The sequence below is a fragment of the Peromyscus leucopus genome, chromosome 18 (genome assembly GCF_004664715.2).
Source record: "Peromyscus leucopus breed LL Stock chromosome 18, UCI_PerLeu_2.1, whole genome shotgun sequence".
Classification (NCBI taxonomy): domain Eukaryota; kingdom Metazoa; phylum Chordata; class Mammalia; order Rodentia; family Cricetidae; genus Peromyscus; species Peromyscus leucopus.
In genome coordinates, this window is record NC_051078.1 from 29,064,458 (window position 1) to 29,085,374 (window position 20,917).

Here is a 20,917-nt window from a genome sequence, read left to right on the forward strand (position 1 = left end):
AAACATGTTTACTATAAATGAGATGTCATGTCTAAAACAGCTGGGAGTTGTGGTTTGAAGTCAAATTCAAACAATCTCCTCCAATACTAGAGACCTTTCAATATGATTTCTCCAAATTAGTTTCTAACCTTATTTATTCAAATCAGCTAATAAGTACTCTTTTAAAACTATAAAACCTTTCCCAATCGATACTTTTTAAAAACCTGTATCAAAGAATAATCTGACTTCCAGAAATATAAATACTATCTAGGAGAATGAGGTATGTACATAGGTAATTCTGCAGCATGTAATGGGATCCTCCATTGGGATTGAGCAACGAGATGAGAAGATGGCGAGAAATGATAAACTAACTCATGGGCTCCACCGGATGTGAAGAGACACTGACTGATGGTACTCTAAGATCAGGAAATGACATGAAGGTGCACTACAGGTGTGCCCTCAAGTGGAGTGTAACTTTCTAAAGGTCAGAATCCTGCCACAGACATCTCAAGTTTATTCAGTACCATAAAACTGTGTCTGAGGCCCTCAAACTATTAGAGTAAATTCTGTTCATCAATACATGCTTCAGTTAGTTTAAAACTACTAATGAGTACATTTCACATACCTTTTCCTTCAAAGGTTTTATTTCTATGTCATCCACCTTTCTTTCCAGTTGGCTTTCAAGTTTTTTAACTTTCTTTTGAAGTTCGTCAATTAAACTTTGCTTATTATCGAGCAGAGGTTTGCTCTGAAAACATTAAGATATAATGTTACATGACAAATAAATATCAAAGGACACATTAAATGTTCCAATTATAGTAATTTAGTAAGGCTAACATTAGTAGTGTTTTCTACATGATTCTGAGTATCAGTATAACATGGAAACTACCACTGTACATAGCCCACTGCAGACAAGAAATACATCAGAGGTCACTTAAGGAACTAAGTTGGGTGGTGGTAACACACGCCTTTAATCCTAGAACCTGGGAGGCAGAGGCAGGCAGATCTCCAAGTTTGAGGCCAGCCTGGTCTACAAAGTGAGTTCTAGGACAGCCAGGGCTGAACAGAAAAACCCTGCCTTAAAAAAAGAAAGAGAGAGAGAGAGAGAGAGAGAGAGAGAGAGAGAGAGAGAGAGAGAGAGAGAGAGAGAGAGAAAGGAGGGAGGGAGGGAGGGAGGGAGGGAAGAGAAAGAAAGAAAGAAAGAAAGAAAGGAAGGAAGGAAGGAAGGAAGGAAGGGAGAAAAAGAAAGAAAGAAAGAAAGAAAGAAAGAAAGAAAGAAAGAAAGAAAGAAAGAAAGAAAGAAAGAAAGAAAGAAAGAGAAAGAAAGAAAGAAAGAAAGAAAGAAAGAAAGAAAGAAAGAAAGAAAGAAAGAAAGAAAGAAAGAAAAGGAAAGAAACTGATAGGCAGTTTTAGCACATACTGTAAAATGAGTAAGAATCATGCCTTATACATTACAGATCAAATACATTCTCTGAATTAAATACAATCTTACCTGTAGCCCACTGGACAGTCTTTTAATCTGTCTTCTCAGTTCATCATTTTCTTGATCAATTCCATCTTTCTCTCTAAGGATTTTATTATAAGCTTTTTGCCTTTTTTGCAGTTCATTATTTAAATCATTTAAGTCGTCAGCTAGTGAATTTTCCTTGTTTTTACTTGTTTTAAGAGCTTCTTTCAATTTTAAAAGATTTTCATTTAAATCTTCAATTTGTGACTAATAAGAGATAATAAAGCATTATTCACAAATCTTCAAGTATTAATGATAAAGCAACAGAAAACAAGTTATACTATCAATATGCATTAGAAATGCAATTCCATATAAACTTTAAAGTACAGCACATAAGGGAAAACTAGAAGCTGCAGATATTTTCCCCATTCATGCCAAATGAAACAAGTTCACTAACACACACACACACACACACACACACACACACACTAACACACACACACACACACACACACACACACACACATACACACACAATCAAGCATCAATACAAAACAAATCATTTTCAACAAACACCCAAAAAACATTTTTTTTTAAAAAAATGTTTCATTATTGGTGAAATAATAGACCAGTACCTCCCAACACACACAGCTATGTTTTAAAGGTTTTATAAACCTAAGATTAGCATAACATAACTCTCTGACTTCAAGCACTGTGTGAACTACTTTGTGAAGACAAGACATGGGAGGAAGGCCTGGGACAGCAGCCATGAATATAAACACGGGAATTCTCAACTCTTCTGAACAAAGACAGTGGCAGAAACATCATTTGTTCTGCAATGGCTTATTCAACTAAGTGTGTAAGTGGGCTTTTTCATTTTTTGTTTGTTTGTTTGTTTTGTTTGCTGTTTGGTTGGTTTTTCAAGACAGGGTTTCTCTGTGTAGCTCTGGCTGTTCTGGAACTTTCTCTGTAGACCAGGCTGGCCTTGAACTCTCAGAGATCCATCTGCCTGGTTGGGCCACCACTGGCTGACATAAGTGTTTTACTGAAAAAATGGTAATACTAGTGATATTAATTAGTATTTTTATAATGTGTTTAAAGGAAAATTATATCTTGGAGAAAGTTTTGAAATAAGGATTTGAAAAAATGAAAAATTCGGAAATAGTATTTCATGTGAATAGAAAAATACTAAAATGATACCAGAAAGGACAATTCCTTTTTATATATTTATTTAGTTAACAGATCTTTTTACTATTAACTATGATTGAAAAGTATAATAGGCTATTTTTAAAAATTAATGAAAATCTGTGGTGATATTTTATTTGTGATGAAATGTGGTGATATTTTATCTGTGCGTTAATAAATAAAGCTTGCCTGGAGAGTAGGGGAGACGCTGCCAGCTGCCAGCAGGAGAAGCAAGATGTAAAGATACTGGCAAGCCATGAGCCATGTGGCAAAGTATAGATTTATAGAAATGGGTTAATTTAAGATATAAGAGCTAATTAACAAGAAGTCTGCCATGGCCATAGTTTAAAAATAATATAAGCCTGTGTATGTTTATTTGGGTCTGAGTGGCTGAAGACCAGGTGGGACACAGGAAAACTTCCAGCTACAAAAATCTACTTCCCAAAGTGTTTAATGGTAGAAAAGGGTGTATATGAAAAAAAAAATCAAAAGTTATAAAACTAAAAAAAAAAAAGTAATTAGATTTTTCATTTTATCACAATATATAATTTTCTGTAAAGAAATTTTTGGGGAAAAAGGAGAAATTTAGAGTTATTATGAAATATATATTTAGGAAAAAAAAGTTTAAATCACTAAGCTTAATGGTCAGATAAGAAAATAATAAAGTATGTTATTAAAAATTAGTGGAAGGAAAGGCTTCAGAGCCAGGCAGCTCTAAAGATAAAATATCTTACAAGCAGTAAATCACAGTGCCATATTGGTGTGGGAATGGCAGTTATGGAAAAAGCTACATATGTCTGGTGTATTTGTGAGATTTCCTGGTCTTCTCCATTTTGTTGTGAACCTGCAGTTATTCCAACAAAAGAGCCTTGAAGAATCCTGAGGGCTGGAAGTTTAGCTCAGTGGTAGAGTATTTGCCCATGTTGGAACTGAACCCTGAATCCTGGTAATATTGAAGATGTACTAAAAACGCTTTAAAAATTTCTAAGTAAACCTGTTTCTTAAATGAGTTCTATTAGTAAGCATAACTCAAGTGGCCTATCTTTTTCAAAACCCTCAAGATGATAGTCAATATAAGAGTAACAGAGCTATATAGCGCTTAAAACTGTGTGTGCATTTGTCTCATTAGCCAACAATTCAAAAACCATTCTCTGAACTGATCAGGTATCTGGCCAATATTGATAGGTGTGTTGATGCTCACCTTTAGCTCTCTAGTATGTCGATCAACAACCTGCTGGACATTGAGATTTGCCTCTTTCTGAGAAGTTACGGCAATAATACGTTCTTCAGCTGCTGCTGTCATTTCTGCCCGGAGTTCCAATAGGGCTCGACTAAGTGCCTAAAAATTACAAAATACAAACGTTGTTAGTGGAAAATTAACATTACATTTAAGCAAAATAAAATACAAAATAGGCAGTATTATTTTCTATTAGATGAAAACCCTAAGCCCACGCCTATGATCTCAGCACCAGGGAGCTGAGAAAGATGATTATGGCAAGTTTGAGGATTGCTTCCACCTAGTGAGTTCTAGGCTAGCCTGGTTACAGAGTGAGACCTGTCTCAACAAAGAAATGAAATATTAAAAGAATTTGTTTGAATATAATTCACAAACTCCCAAACCTTTTCAAATGAATTTCCTTTGTAACTGTACTTAGTTCTTCACAAATAGTTGAAAACCCTGAGACTTATTTTCAGAACCAAGCATTATGCCAAGCAATTCATATTACGAAAGAAAGCATATTTTGTTTGAAAATTTCCAAGTTTATACACTAGCAATAAATTCTTCATAGGAAAAAAACTCACTTTGTGCATCCATCCATGTGAAATAGACTGAATTCAGGCAGATGAATAGTGTTATTGGACACTGAAGTATTTGCCCATAAAATTCATGAACTAAGGTGGGAAATGTAGCATCTTCTAAACCACTTACCAAGTATGAGATAAATAGAAACAGAACAAACAGTAAAACTACTACATGGTATTAAATCTAATGACCAGCTCTTCTCACAAAGCCACTGTGCCTACCTTCTTAAATCCCTCTTCCTTTATACCACCATATCACCCCAACCCCCTAAATTGTTCAAAACTGTTTCAGCTCCGTGAAAACCCAACAGAACATGAGAAAATAATGAAGTCAGATTTCCTTTCTTACAGATACTCAATAAATCACCATACGTAAAAGGATAAATTGTACAGTATCTGCATGTTACAACAGCACTACCACAGCAGGGCTGTGTGGAAGGATTCCTGAGGAGGTGAGGCTCACTCTTGCTCTAACAGCTCTGTGGGAGCCTTTCACAGGTCTCCGCGTCTTCTCTGGACCTTTTCGTTTGGGGCATCTCTCATCTGCCACTCACCTTTCACAGGTCTCCGCGTCTTCTCTGGACCTTTTCTTTTGGGGCATCTCTCATCTGCCACTCACCTTTCACAGGGCTCCGCGTCTTCTCTGGGCCTTTTCGTTTGGGGCATCTCTCATCTGCCACTCACCTTTCACAGGGCTCCGCGTCTTCTCTGGGCCTTTTCGTTTGGGGCATCTCTCATCTGCCACTCACCTTTCACAGGTCTCCGCGTCTTCTCTGGGCCTCTTTCTTTTGGGGCATCTCTCATCTGCCACTCACCTTTTGCTGCTTCTCCTTCAAGGCCAGTTGGCTCTTGAGCCTGTCCACTAGGTTCCTCATGGTGGTCGTTGGAGCTCTTGAGTTGGCTTCTCTCTGAGCCTGGAGTTCAGACTTCAGACTCTGGGACTCCTTTTGTGCTTGGACAAGAGCACACCGTAAGTCCTCCATTTCTGCTTTCGCTTTCTTTACCTCCCCGGCATGGCTTTCTTGGAGCCTGAGAGAAACCAGCACATGTACTTACCAGACTGGCCATTGAGAGTAATATTTTGATTTAAAAAACAAAACAAAACAACTAATAAAAGTATAAAGCCATGACTACAAGTACTTCATACAATAAAAGACCATACATTTCAGAAACTATCAGTTTTTTTGCATGTGGCAATTAGGTGGGAAAGCCTAAGGGATTTTCAGCACAGCACAGTGGTTCATGCCTAGGATCTCAGCACTGAGACAGCTGAAGCACAAGATTACGGTGAGCTTGAGGACAGCTTACACCATCCAGTGAGTTATAGGTAAGCCTGGGTTAGAGTGAGGTATGTCTCAACAAAGAAATGAAAAAAGGTGATATAAAATATAAGTTTATAATCTAGTACATGGCATAAGATTAATATACAAAGAATAAATTCTCCTGTATATTCAATAGAAGAAGAAAAACAAAGACATTTTTCAAGAGAAAAACATCTTAAGTGGCCACTACTTACATATTCACAAACATGTTTTAGAGGTATCTTGGGTCCAAGAGTAAACAGTCAAAGTTCTATTAGGGAATGGAATCCTAAATGTGCCAACATTCTCACTTTTATCAGATAGAAACTGAACAACAAACTTTATATTTAAAGGTCTATTTCTAAAAATGGCTGAATAATGATTCTCTCTCTCTCTCTCTCTCTCTCTCTCTCTCTCTCTCTCTCTCTCTCTCTCTCTCTCTCTCTCTCTCTCTCGCTTTTTGGGACAGGGTTTCTCCATGTAACAGCTATGGCTATCCCAGAACTCACTCTGCAGACCAGGCTGGTCTCAAACTCAGAGAGAACTACCTGCATCTGCCTCCCAAGTGCTGGAATTAAAGGCGTGCACCACTACAGCCTGGCTAAATTACAATATTTAATACACAGAATGCTATGAACACCCTGACACCATAGTTTCTTTTTAGCTTTAATTAACAAACAGTTATTGAACCTCTGCTTTTTATCACACACCCTCAGGTGTTTAAAAAAACCCTATTTATATGTGAATTTAAAATTTTCAAGTTATTTTTGTACATTATTCCATAGGGCCCTCATCTAACCACACTGAAGGAGCCCAAGTAAACACTGCCATTTTCATTTATAGAGGATGATATGGACAGTGGAGCTGGTTGACAATAAGATTTTTGAATAAGACTGACTAGTTACAAACTGTGATTTTCCCGTGTCCACTCAGTCACATTACTGAGCCTTCCTCGGGCCTTATTCCTAATGGAAAGCAGTGAATCTCAGGTAGTCCTATGGACAGAATGGGAGGATAGACACCAAGGTCTTACAACAGCACTCACACAGGCTTCAACAGAGCCCAACTAGCACTTGCTCACTTGTAAAGGATTTCTAAGATTTACCGTAACTTGGTATTTTCAAATTCTCTGACTTTTAACTCAGTGATTTCTTTCTGTCTTTCCAAATCTTTTGATACTTTCTTGAGTTTGGTCAAAAGTGAGGCCAGAGAGTCATCTTGTTCTGCTACTGTCTGCTCCATCTCAGCCAGACGGATGAAATGCTTGTTTGTGGGTACTGGAACAGGAGGCTGTTTTATTAAGTCCTATGAAATATGAATATATTAGTAATGAGTAAGTATAATCTGAAACTATGACTCATCCTTTACATTTCTTTACGAAGCAATGAAGTCTGCAATTTAAGAGGAAAAGAAGGATCAGGGAAGATAGGCTATAGACCGTCCTCTGTATGCCCTGTTAATTTTAGCCAGCATGTAAGTAGAGTGGAGTATTATAATGGTGAATGAATGAGGTGATGCTTGAGAAGCCTCACCCAACGGGTTAAAAGAAGAAGGGCCACTTTTCACACAGAAAGAACACAATGATCAAAAAGGATTGAATGAGTCAAAAATGATTCAAAAGATAGAAAATAGATACAAATAAATTTATGGATGGAATTTGGAAAAAAAAGAGTGGACTCATAACCGTAGGCTTTGAGTCCATGGTAAAAGAATGTAAATACGATTTTATAAGCAGTGATAATTACTGAGGATTGGATTTGGGTTTAAGAAAAATGATCACGTTTTCATGATCGGAGCTGGCTTTCCTAAGATTATTTTGTCAACACAAAGGTGGGGTGTGTCCTACCGTGAGACATGAAGAGGTAAATTTGAAATGATGTGATCTCAAATCTCAATAGAGAATAGAACCAAGTACTCAGAACCTTACCTGAGCTGTCTGCTTGAATTTATTGAGTGAACTATCAGCCTGTAGTTCTAATTTATGATGAAGAACATGAAGGTCTTCCTCATGCTTCTTAACAAGTTCTCTTTGCTCCTGTTTCATAGAAAGTTGAAGCTGTACTATGAATTATGACTGAAATAGATTCATATTCTAAAAGATCTCAGTTAATCTTTAATCTTCCAAATCCTCAAAACAAGAAAGACATAATTTCTCCATGCGTATGTATATTAGGCCATTATACATCTCTGCTAGCATGTGCTCATGTTGACCACCCAAGAATAAATTACAATTTATTCTTAACATGTATCCGTCACCCTTAATTTGTTTCTAGAAACATTTTAAATTATTAGCTATCTCTCCTACTGTTCTAGAAAATTAATCTCCACAGATCACCACTGTTTTGATTTTTATTTGTAAGTTCATCTGACATTTCCTAAACCATCTAGCTTCACCATAGCAGATACCCATTTACCTCAGTCCACAAGAGGAAGATACATGTATACAAACTGCCAGTTTTACTGACACATCTGTAATCCAATCATGTGAAAGTAACAATTCATAAATAGAATCATCTGAAAGCAAAAACGAACTAGCACTTGAAGAGAAATACCATCAGGCATTTGACTGAAACACATGGTAAGTAAAAGAGCATAAGCAAATACCTCTCTGGCTTTTTCCAGAAGATGCTGGTATTTCTTCAGGACTTCTTCCTTTTGATTTAACCTCGCCTGCATGTTAGCAATGGTTTGGTGGGCAATTTTCATTGTGTGATGAGATTTTGGTTCCAGCTCTTTTCTGTCTAGCTCAGCTAGAAGTTTCTCTCGATCAGCTGTGGCAGGCAATCGAAGCCTCAGTTCATTGATTACTTTGTCTCTTGACAGAATATTTTGCTCTGCCAACCGTAAAGCAGATTCTTTTTCTTTTAGTTTCTATAGGAGAGCCACAATAATTATTACAGCACAGCTTGTCCTTTAAAATGCTTCATACAAATTTTAGTCAGATTTATAAGCAAACAGTTTCAGTTTATTCTTCACATACTTATAATAGTCATTTGACAATGAAATTCTATTCATTACATTTTTATGTGACAGTACATTTATTCACATATATATTTTAATTTACTTATAGATTATCATTTGTTAAAAACTTTGTTAGACTGAACACAAAATGTAATTAGTTAACATTATTGATATCTTGCAGTTTAGAACTAGAAATGAGTGGTGATACTAGAATAGAAAGAAAATGCAATGACACCACTCCTTTGATGTCAGAAAAATAATGCAGAAGAGTCACTCAAGTCTAAGCCTGCGATTTCATTAACAGGTGAATGAGTCACTGCTTTGCAGTGGGAAGTTTACCATACCAAAGCAGAAAAGAAGGTTTTAATATTCAGTAAGATTACAGCAGATATTTTAAAACTAGTCATTGAGTAGTACTTCGTAGAAACTAAAAATTTTAAATTAACTTTCCTGAACTGATTAAATAGGCAGAATTTTACTTAATAAATTCTTCTTAAATGCACTTACTAATATGTTTAGATGTCAACTAAAATTTAATATTCAGCTTATATTATTTTTAAAAATTACTTTATGTGCACTGGTGTGAAGGTGTCAGATCCCCTGGAATTGGAGTTACAGACAGTTGTGAGCTGCCATGTGGGTGCTGAGAACTGAACCCAGGTACTCTGCAAGAGCAGCCAGTGCTCTTAACTGCTGAAACATCTTTCCAGCCCCAGCTTATATTATTTTATAAATAATTTAGTGAGCTGATTTGATCACCTACTAATCAAATTATCGACCTAGATTAAATAACTTCATTTGTTTCACCTTTACACACTCAAGTAAAATGAACAAAGAAACTATTTAAAGGATGTACAACATATACTACAAAATAAGGGATAAAATAAATGGCAATGAAAACAGCAGTTAAGGGAAGGTAATACACTGTTCAGAGAGCTACAATTAAGTGCCTTTTATTACCCTTGATGCTCACTTTTACGTTTAGTGTTCCCAAAAGTAGAATGCAGTAAACAAATGAATGGTAAATTCAAATTAACTGTATGGAATAGTCATTATCAGCTATTAGAAATAGTATATAAGAAAAGAAAAAGAGAGGAATTAGCAGCAAATCCACCATTGTATATCTTATTGCCATTAATTTATTAGTAAATTAATTTAAAAAATTTCCATAAACATACCTAAGAATATACCAATCAAAATACAAATTCTTCCAATTACCTCTTCTAGTGACTTGCAAGTTGCTTGTGTTTTAAGAATTGTTTGAATATTTTCCTTAATTTTTCTTAGAGCAATTTCAAGTTGGTTTGGAAGGGGTAAGCTGGGGTCTGGCATTGATCCTGTAGCCTCTTCAAACTGTTGAGAAATAATATGCTTTAAAAACAGCAGAGTAGTACCGAGGAAACAATATTATATCTTTTAAATGTATGAAAAAAATCACAAACTAAATTTCACTTCTCTTTAAACAAAGAAACTCATGACAATTCACCTAAAGCATATACACTCCAGTTAAAAATACATGTAATTCAGAGAAGCAGCAAACTCAGTCACTTTGCATACCTTTTGTGCTGCACTGAATATTTCATTTTGCTGACGGTCAAAAATGTCTAGTTGGCGCTCCAGCTCAACTTCTCTTTGATCCCAAGCCATCTGTCTTTCTTCATGAAACTAGGAAAGACATTTATTTGTGTCAGGCGCATACACAGTGACATGAGCAGAAAACAGGCATGTAGACATTTTCTTACTTAACCTCAGCCTTTGCTGTCACGACTATCACTCTTATTATACAGGAAAAGTTACAAACTTAGGAAGTCAAGCAACTTGCCTAAGGTCACAGAGGCAGGCAGGTATGAAGGCATGACTCCATTCATCCATCCATTTCAACCACGTCTAATGACACAGATTTTTCAAGCACTATTTGGGGCAATGCAAGCACAACAATAAACAAAACCTAGTCCCTGTCACCAAGGAACTTAGATCCCAGGAAGTGAGAAACAGGCAGTAACAAACAACTATGTAAGAGGCCAGAGGACGGCAAACACTCTTTAGAAAATGAATCTTGATGGCACAAGTTACTATTCAACACCAGGAGCCTTTGCAGCTCACTGGCAAGAAAACATATGTGAGTGAAGATCTTCAGGCAGTGAGTGACAGTGTGAACTGTGAACGCAAGTGTCTAGGATACAAAGAAGAAAAACCTAAGCACGGGGAACACAATCTCTGCGGCGAGTGTGTGTTGTATGCCTGTCATCTGGCTCTTGAGTGTCTACTTTCTCTACCCCATGCTGTGTTCTAAATCAACAGTCACAAGGAGCAGAAACTTGACTGCAGAAGTCAAATAACTAATAACAAAACACAAATTAACTTATCAAGTAAGCTTGCTGACATTCTGTTTGTTTTTTTTTTTAAGCTTAAGACTTCTGTTACAACTAAGTCAATTTGCATGTTTGGAGTTTCAGAAGGAAGAAACGGGTTATTCTGTACTCAATATAAGGGGAGCTGTATTTCATCACAGTAATACAGTTAAGATGGAATGATCTGATGTTTGTAGCCTTAACAAAAGAACAGAAATAAAGAGAAAACGAAACCTTGCTCTGCTGAACAATTTCTTCCTCGAGACTGTTGATTGTTTGCTCATATTCAGAGATGATATTATTCAAGTATTTGATTTCTTCTTTACCCTTGACTAGTTCTCGATTTAGTTTAAGTTCTTGAAGGCGAAGTTCTTCTATTTTCACATGCCAATTCATTACCTAAATGGTACATAAATATAAATGCTATATAACTGATCATGATTTTAGCTGAAATTAATGGCAAACTGTATTAAGATTAAAAAAAAAAGTTAGCTCGTAACCAAGACACATGGTAAAGTCATTTAGAATTTCCAAAGATTATTCTAAATACGTACAATATTAAAATACAATATTCTTCACATTATTTTCAAATGAATAAACATATTAGTAACATTTGCTTTCTGTTTTTCACTCACTGTCATGTGTTTTTTACATACTTACTGTCGTCATGTTATTGACACAACTTTTAAAACTAGAAATCCTACCCTTGTCTACAGTCATGTAGCCACTGGTGACTTACTCATGCTGAGTGGACAGTTTCCCACTCCCACTCCCAGGAGTGGTGCTGGACAAGCTCAGTCGGTAACAAAATGAACAGAAGCACATGAAACACAGGACAAGGATTCGATGGGAGGAAGCGGTGGCATGAGTGAAGAGGAAGATACAATAAAGTGGAAGGATAAGCGAGACAAGAATCATTATATACACATATAAAACCGTCAAAGAATAAATTTTGAGAAATCGGTCCAATCAATGAAAATTTTTAAAAAAATAAACTCTAATCATTTCTGCCACAGAGAATAGGATTTAATTGCAAGATAATTATTTACCATTTAATTCTTCCCAAATGATGGTAAAAAATAATCTTTAAAAAATAAATGTCGAAACCTATGAAAACTGTAAGTATACACAAAGAATATCTATGAGTAAAAACATATAAAAACAAAAAATTCAAACAGGAAATGTTTGTGCAGAGTAGAAATCAACTGATAACTATTAAATCATTTAATTTATTATACTTAATATTTATTTGAACTTTTCTAGAACGTTTAAAATTCTGTGCTATTACACACAAAAAATATTTTTGCTAAAGATCTTTGCTTAGGAAAGTACAAATTTCTAATTTATAAAATCAAAGCTAATTACAACTAGTATTTTAAATGCACAAATTGAACATTCGTCATACAGCTACATATTAAGAGCAATATTACTACATAACATGGGAATACTGAATTTCAGATCAAGTTTTACCTTTTGGGCTCCCCTGGCATCTTTTAAAGTGCTTATCAATTCTTCTAAGCCTTTCAATTTTAATTCCATCTCCAGCGTTTTGTTTTCCATATTTCTGTGTTCTTGTTGAGAATCTTTCATTTCCTGCATTATCTTCAGTTTGTCATTTTGCAGCTGAATCATGGTTTTGGAGAACTTTTCCTGCTGAGCCAAGGGTAAGGCCCCACTGAACTGTCTTCGTAGAGACTGAATGGTTTGGCGCAGGTGTTTTGCTCTGTTTCTGCCTTCCAGGCGAGCATAGTAGAGAGTCTGCTCTTTCTCATCCAGTTTCTGCTCCAGGCGCAAACTGTAGGCCTCCATCTTCTGGAGTTTCGACGTAACTGTCTCCAACTTACCAAGAGCAGTGGCCTCACTAATTTGAAGAGACACAACATGTTGGTGCAGCTTGGCAATTAGTGCCTTTTCATCAGATTGTGCCTAACAGTGAAAAGTACAGTTATAGTAAATTTCAAGGTTTTTTAAATAAATATATCATGGGTTCAAAGTCATGGTTTACTAAATAAAAATGTAAAACACTGTTGCACATGAGCTTTTTTTAAAAACAATGAATTTTACTTTAACACAATTGTTACCGACTATATATCCAGACTGAAACATATTTAAAATTCTAATTAAATAATAGTTGGAATGGTAGTATTTTTGCCTTTTAGTTCTTAGATAACATTAACAGCACAATTTTGATACATACTTAATAAATATATAAGCATAGGTATTTATATATAAATTTATATTTATATATTAAAATATTATAATTACAAAATTGTAATACATTGTAATATATAAATTTACATATTTATATGTAAAAATGATTGTTTTTAATTCTCTAAAAACTATAGAGCACGGGGTTATATGAAAAGCTACAAATATGTACAAGAGAAAATGTAGTCAGTAAGGATTCATTAATTATTTCTCCTTAGTGTGTTAACTGTGACTGATAGCTGTCAAATGCATCTATAGGTATTTTAAATGAAAGAGGTTTTCTACTGTTGGGTGGTAGTACACACCTTTAATCTCAGCACTTGGGCACAGGCAGGTGGATCTCCATGAGTTTAAGGCCAGCCTGGTCTACAATGTGAGTTCCAGGACAGCTAGGACAGTTACACAGAGAAACCCTGTCTCAAAAGGTTTTCTAAAGTCCCAACTAGCAGAAACAGGTTTCTACTGCTGCACTACTTCCGGTTAGCACTCCACGGTTACACCAGTGCTGAGGTGAGCTTAGCAAACAGCAGACTAAACGCAGGAGGCAGCACTATACACACCTGGTAGTCTAGCAGCTGCGTTCTGAGGGATTCCACTTCCTTCTCCCTGGACTGTTGTTGCAAATTCAAAAAATCAACTTGTCTTTTGGCAATATCAGAAATCTCTTTCAGTCTAGAAAGTGATAAAATATTTAAGGAACATTTCAGTAAATACCAAAAGCCCTAATTTTGAGACATCATTCTAAAAAAGCAACTGTTTTTTAGCATCTCTTCTTTGTGTCAAGTCCAAAGGGTTCAAGGGTCTCTTGAACTATTTCATGAAACCTAATTCCATATGAGAACAAAAAGTGATGTATAAAAACATCTTACTCTGGGAAGCCCATCACCTGTGGTATAGAATAATATATACGTTTTGAAATATAATGCCATCTGTTGGGTGAAATTGAGATTATGACTTATGTCATTTTCCAAATGCAGGTGGTTAGAGAACACTTGCTACCACACATTTTTCCTAAGATACTTTTATTATATTTAGGAAATGGTAGGTCAACATATATAAGCTAATCTGTTCCTACTGCCTAGTTAAGAACCAATGTAATTGCCGGGTGGTGGTGGCACATGCCTTTAATCCCAGCACTTGGAAGGCAGAACCAGGTGGATCTCTGTGAGTTCGAGGCCAGCCTGGCTACAGAGCAAGTTCCAGGAAAGGCGCAAAGCTACACAGAGAAACCCTGTCTCAAAAAACCAAAAAAAAAAAAAAAAAAAAAAAAAAAAAAAATCAATGTAAAACTCTCATTTTAACTTTTACATTATGTGCTTCATATACAGAACTTTATATATGAAAGTTATGTTACATATGGAAAGTGTGATTAGTTTATTTCAATTTATCAGTTAGCTGAAACACAGACACACACAAAAAAAATTATGCATTTGTGCTGTGGATATCGCTCTATATAAATAAAACACTAATGGCCAGTGACCAGACAGGAAGTATAGGCGGGACAAGGAGAGAGGAGAATTGGGGAAACAGGAAGAAGGAGGGGAGAGACTGCAGCCACCGCCAGGACAAGCAACATGTAAAGATGCCGGTAAGCCACCAGCCACGTGGCAAGGTATAGATTTATAGAAATGGGTTAATTTAAGATATAAGAACAGTTAGCAAGAAGCCTGCCACGGCCATACAGTTTATAAGTAATATAAGCATCTGAGTGATTATTTTATATGTGGATTGTGAGACTGCAGGGCTTGGTGGAACCTGGAGAGAAGCCCTCCAGCAACACATTTGCACAAATTTCCCTTATGATTTCTATAACATAGCCAAATGAAAAAGTCTTTTGTTTGGGGTAGATTAATTTGAGCTAAGTGGAACATATACATCAGGTTTCCTCAGACTGATCTGAGGGCCTCTATAATAAAATATTATGAAATGAATAGCTATAAATTAGTCATCTACAAGGTAAGGTTTAGGAGAAGAAAGAAACAAAGTCAATCAATCACAAAGGAAAGAGTTAAAAATGACCGATTTTCCTAAAAGGACTCTCAAATGTTCCAAATGGATGGCTATAATTTTTTAAGTAAGACACACACACACACACACACACACACACACACACACACACACACACAATTCTAATAGTTATTTGTGCCTGACACATGAACTCAATGTTCCCCATGATTACCCACTGAAGAAGCACCTGACTAGAAAAGTAAGTGCAATGTATTTAGTATTCTAAAGTAGCTGGGCATATTTCTTCCTGCCAAATGAAAAAAAACTTTTACCTCAGTGTTAGTAGTTCCTGAGTTCATGAATTAATATGTCAAATGTCTTGCAGAATACCTACCACATAGCTAGTTCCTAAAAATGTGAATTAAATCAAAATAGAAATTAATTATGAATTATGTTTACATCAATCTTATAAAAAGTTAAAATTCTTTTCAAGTTAATAAAAAAAATACTAAGTGACCCCTGCTCTTCTATCTCCATTTCCCCTGAAAAACAGGCAATATGAGATGTGCGATGTAAGCCGGGCGATGGTGGCGCACGCCTTTAATCCCAGCACTCGGGAGGCAGAGCCAGGCGGATCTTTGTGAGTTCGAGGCCAGCCTGGTCTACAGAGTGAGATCCAGGAAAGGCGCAAAGCTACACAGAGAAACCCTGTCTCGAAAAACCAAAAAAAAAAAAAAAAAAAAAAAAAAAAAACCAGAGATGTGCGATGTGGACCCACTTGGCTTTTGTTCAAGCTTTAGTGCCCTCTACAGTTGAATCTGACATCTGGCAGGGAGACAAACTTTGAGAGGTATCTCCTCTTTGATGTAATGTCACTTGGTTAAAAACTAACCCTGATATTAATCCTTTTTCTTAAAAACAAAGTGAGTATGGATACTGTCCCATCTATCTGTTGTTATCTTCTTAGAGACAAATCAGACAGACCCATGAAATGACGGAAATGTCTGCGGGCACTTACTTAGACACTTCCACCTTGAGTTCCACCTCACTCTTCTCTAATTCCAGAATCCGCTGTCTGTCGGCATCACTCACTGCCTTGTTCACACTATCAGCTAATTCATCTCGCAACATCTGCTCCACCTTCTGTGCATCCAGGTTGATTTTGGTAAGCTGTGGAAAAGTAACAATAAGATATTCCTCAGGACTATTTCACTTTATTTACTCTGCTTTACCTTATGCTGGGACCAGAACCCAGAACCTGTGTAAACTAAGCATGCCAATGAACTACAGCCACGGCCTAAGCACATAACTTCTAGACTTCTGAGTACTATAGTCTTCTTTATTTTCCTTGAGTCCAGAAATAGATACAAAGTGGTAAGAACAGACTAAAGAAAGAATCAAGAACAAATTACAAAAAAGATGTAGTATAGTCCAATTCCATAATAAATTATTTATTTTAGGCAATCACTAAGAATTTTTGAACTATAAACAAAGTATTTACAAATAGTTAAAATTATATAAATTTTGCAAAATCATATAAATTTTTATTAATACTTAGTGGCTTAAAATAAAAATAATACCTATGCTTTGGAAAATATATCAACCTAAGGGAACATCTGTAAGGTGTTGTTTCATCATAAATTGCTGAATATTTACAGAGTGCTTAAATTTAGACCACACTAAAAACCTTTAATAACTTCCTATAAAGTTTCTGAAAGCAGAGATTTCGTACTATTTTACCTCTTACTATAGTCTTGTACCCAAACATATATTTTCTTAAAAAATAATAGGCTTGGAAGACAATTTGATTTTTAAAGACACAATAACCTTCTGTTCATTAAAACTAATACCATGATATTGGCAAGAAAGAATTTGTTTATAGAAATAAAAAGTTTAATCTAAAGCAATTCAGATTTTAAAATAATTGTCTGTATATCCATTATAAGAAATGCAAATGCTGCATACATATGCTACCTTAGAGACACAAAGTTCTTAATAATTCAATAGCTACTATCACTAATTCTTACTAACTAGTTACATAATAAAAATCATATCAAACCTCAGTGAATTTGGTTTCCAATTCAAAATTACGTTCTTCCATTTGTTTTAATGACGTCCTTAAGTGTTCGTACATTTTCTGACAGTGTTCAGCCCTCTGCCGTTCATTTAATTCCTTCATCTCCAACACAGTGATTTTTTTTGAAATAGAAACAATGTCACTATTTGTCATTGATTTCCTTGCCTTATCCATATTTGATTCATTTCCTGTAGGTAATAATACATTATACAGAAGATAATTCAGAAGAGGTATAAAAAATTAGTACAGTTCTATAGCAAGGAATGGACTTTATAAATTAAGACAGATCTGCATTCTTCTTTTTATTTATTCCTACCTGTCTGATGCCTATCCATTTATTCTTTCTAGAAGACATCTCTCCATTAATCAGATGACAACAAAAACTATATGGTGTGGGATAATCTTTTTGTGCACTGTGAAAATGTGTCTCTGTTAAGGCACCTTCTGATGGGTTTAATAAGGAGCTGAACAGTCAACAGCTAGGCAGAAGAGGATAGGCAGGACTTCTGGGGAAAGAGAGGAACTCTGGGAAGAATCTGAGGCGCCAGAGATTCGCCAGTCAGACACAGAGGAAGTCGGATGTAAGGTACTGAGGAGAGGTAACAAGCCACGTGGCAAAACACAGATTAATATAAACAGGTTAACTTAAGTTTCAAGAGCTAGTTGGGAACAAGCCTAAGCTAAGGCCAACCTTTCATACTTAATAAGAAGCTCCATGTCATTATTTGGGAGCTGATGGTCCAAAGACAGTCTGACTACAACTATAAGATTACTAAAACACCAATGTCAAGGTTGGTGCAGAGCTGTCGCAGGCTGGAGGGTTGAAACAAGTTCAAATGAACCACTTGTTATGGAAAGATGTTAACGTCACTGGAGCAGGAGAGGACAACAGTGTCACTTTGGACCTGCAAGTGCAATGACTTGATTTTTAATGTTATCAAACACCCAGTCTGAAGTTATAGGATTAAGAAATTTTACAAGCATAATCTCAAATAATGAGCATTATTTTGGGCCTTGTACAGATGTAGTATCAAATATTATCATATTGTAATTTTATGTACAATAATATGCAATTCAGGTATAACTGAAGGTAATCGCTGCAACATTCTAAATAATGGCAAAATAAAAAAAATCCCTAACACTATAATCTTAACCACTCAAATAATAGGATAGTGCATGAGTTTTATAAGATAGATAATTAAAATATAGAAATACTTTGAATTTCTACTAAATTGATATAGTACATAACAAGTAATGTTTATTATTTAAAGTACATAAAATATAAAAATATACAACAATATATTACTGCAAATATAGGCAACAAAAATTCTCAAATTTTCTTTGATATTTTATGGTGATCTTTTCACTTAAAGGTATCAATATACAACACAAACTTTGTACTCAGAAAAACACATTTCAAACTTATAACTAGGTTTTATTGTTAAGATAATTCAAAATAACTAGTGTTTAAACACAAATTAATAATATATGATTTTACTAGGAAAAAAAATCTCATGTAAGAACTATAAACCAAGCACCCAGGATATTATTCATCATCTGCATCCTAAATTAACCTGTAAGATACAGTTCATCTTTTGAAATCAAACTAGATCCCCGTATTGTACTATAGAAAAGGAATTTTCAATAAAACTGAATCACTGTTAGAACTGCTCTCTTGATATTATCAGAGTCTTACGACTTACCTAATTTAGTTTCTTGTTCCCAGGCTTGTTCAATGGTATGCAGCTTTTCCTTTGTAATCTCTAGTTCTTTACTTATAACGTCCATCTGTTCTTTTAAAGATGCGTTTTCACACTAAAGGAGAGACAGACACAGAGATGAACTACCCGGCCAAGAGGATGAGTGCCACAGAAGTGACACTGCTTTGACTTTGTGCATTAGCTCTTAAAACTCACAATCTACGTTTTAATCTAAAAATTTAAGCTTTATTATAAAAAGATGTAAATTAAAAATTACACTCTGAAATTAACTAGATTCAAAAATATTTTTTACAAATTACAATTTCTCACACATCACACACACACACAACACACACTAATAAAAACAATAATGAAACTCTTGTATATAATAAATACATCTGGCTCTAGACTTCCAAGTATTAGACTTTGCCATTAAAGACAGCTACTTATTTTAGCCAATAAGGAGTACAGAGGGTTTCATAACTTTCATAAACTCTTGTTTATTTGCCTCATTCATACAAGCACTTTAGTGCTTATCCCTAGTCCATCATCTGCGGGTGCTACATGTTAAGAGTAAGGAGAAGTAAGCACAAATCCCACATTTCACAGGCTTCTCCATTTAGGGTCTGTGTGTATGTGAGTGTGGTAGAATCCCCTGTGCTAGTTTCTTCTTGTTGCTCTGATAAAATAGCCTATCACAAAAACAATGTTTTGGGTGAGCTTATTTAAGGCATGTAATTCCAGGTTACCTTCTATCATTAAGGAGAATTCAAGGCAGGAACTTCCAATAGCTAGTCACGTCACCTCCAGTCATGAACACAAATAAGTGCATGTATGCTTTCTTGCTTGCTCACATCAGCCTGATTTCTCCACTCTTACACAGAGCAGAAACCCCCTCCTAGGTAACGGGTACACCACAGTAGGCTTTGTATTCCCATATTAATAAAGTTAGTTAAATAATTCCCCTACAGACATACCCACAGGACAACCCACTATTAATAAACCTTCATTGAGACTCACATTCTCTAAATTCTCTTAATTTTGCTTATTGTTGCTGAGGTCTTCTAACACCCAATCTTTTTCTAATGCAGCCCCGTTTTCATTTCTCTGAGCCTTTAAACTCTTGTCTTGCTTTAAATCAGCGCTTCTCAATCTTCCTAATGGTTCAAACCTTTAATACAAGTCCTCATGTTTTGGCGACCCCCAACTATAAATTTATTTTCATTGCTACTTCATAACTGTAATTTTACTACTGTTGTGAATCATAATGTAAACATCTGTGTTTTCCAATGGTAAAACATCTATGTTTTCCAATGGTCTTAGGCGACCCCTGTGAAAGGGTCACTTGATCCCAAAGGGGTAGCAAGCCAGAAGTTTAGAACCACTGCCCTAGAGCAAGAACTAACGTAAGGTAAACAGAGAAAGAATCTGACTTTTTGCCATCCAAGCGAAATCTAAATGTAGGAGTGGGTAACATGATTCATGAGGTTCATGACTATCATTTTAGCCAGTAAAAAGGATCTAAGACTGGAGATAGCAATGTGAGTAATAACTGCAGGTAAACAAGGTACAGAGAAAAACCAAGACAATGCCACTAGAGATGGATAGGGCATAAAAGATGTGATTACAGTGTTAGAGCTATACATGAATTACAGAAAGGACAGGAGACAAGGAAACAAGGGATCCTCGCCTACTCTTGCTCTCACTCTCATTTTAGTTTGCCTGTTTGAGACAGGATCTGTATATAGACTAGGCTGACGTTGGACTCATGATCCAATTGCTTCTAACTCCCAAGTGCTGGAATTAAAGGTGTATGCATCCACAGCAGTCTCAACAGTTGATTTAACTGGATGGTGGGTCTTACATAGTATAGAGAAGAGTCTTGAACAACTGGGTTTTGAGGTAGCTATCAAGCAGACCAGTAGAAAATTCCTTGAGTATAAAAAAAAAAAAAATTA

The 20,917-nt window shown here is 35.7% G+C and overlaps 1 protein-coding gene across 1 annotated transcript in view; it reads right to left on the reverse strand.

Annotated features, from left to right (window-relative positions):
• Positions 1–20,917, reverse strand: part of Cep290 (centrosomal protein 290) — an 85,900-nt gene that overhangs the window by 24,450 nt on the left and 40,533 nt on the right. Inside the window, exons 26-40 of the mRNA XM_028889981.2 lie at positions 18,963–19,074; positions 17,242–17,447; positions 16,201–16,352; positions 13,796–13,907; positions 12,498–12,953; positions 11,262–11,426; positions 10,234–10,341; positions 9,895–10,029; positions 8,320–8,586; positions 7,643–7,750; positions 6,821–7,020; positions 5,230–5,443; positions 3,813–3,950; positions 1,472–1,693; positions 605–727 (exon numbers count right to left, since the gene is read on the reverse strand). Coding sequence (XP_028745814.1) covers positions 605–727; positions 1,472–1,693; positions 3,813–3,950; positions 5,230–5,443; positions 6,821–7,020; positions 7,643–7,750; positions 8,320–8,586; positions 9,895–10,029; positions 10,234–10,341; positions 11,262–11,426; positions 12,498–12,953; positions 13,796–13,907; positions 16,201–16,352; positions 17,242–17,447; positions 18,963–19,074 — 2,718 coding nt within the window. The remainder of the gene's footprint in view (positions 1–604; positions 728–1,471; positions 1,694–3,812; positions 3,951–5,229; positions 5,444–6,820; positions 7,021–7,642; positions 7,751–8,319; positions 8,587–9,894; positions 10,030–10,233; positions 10,342–11,261; positions 11,427–12,497; positions 12,954–13,795; positions 13,908–16,200; positions 16,353–17,241; positions 17,448–18,962; positions 19,075–20,917) is intronic.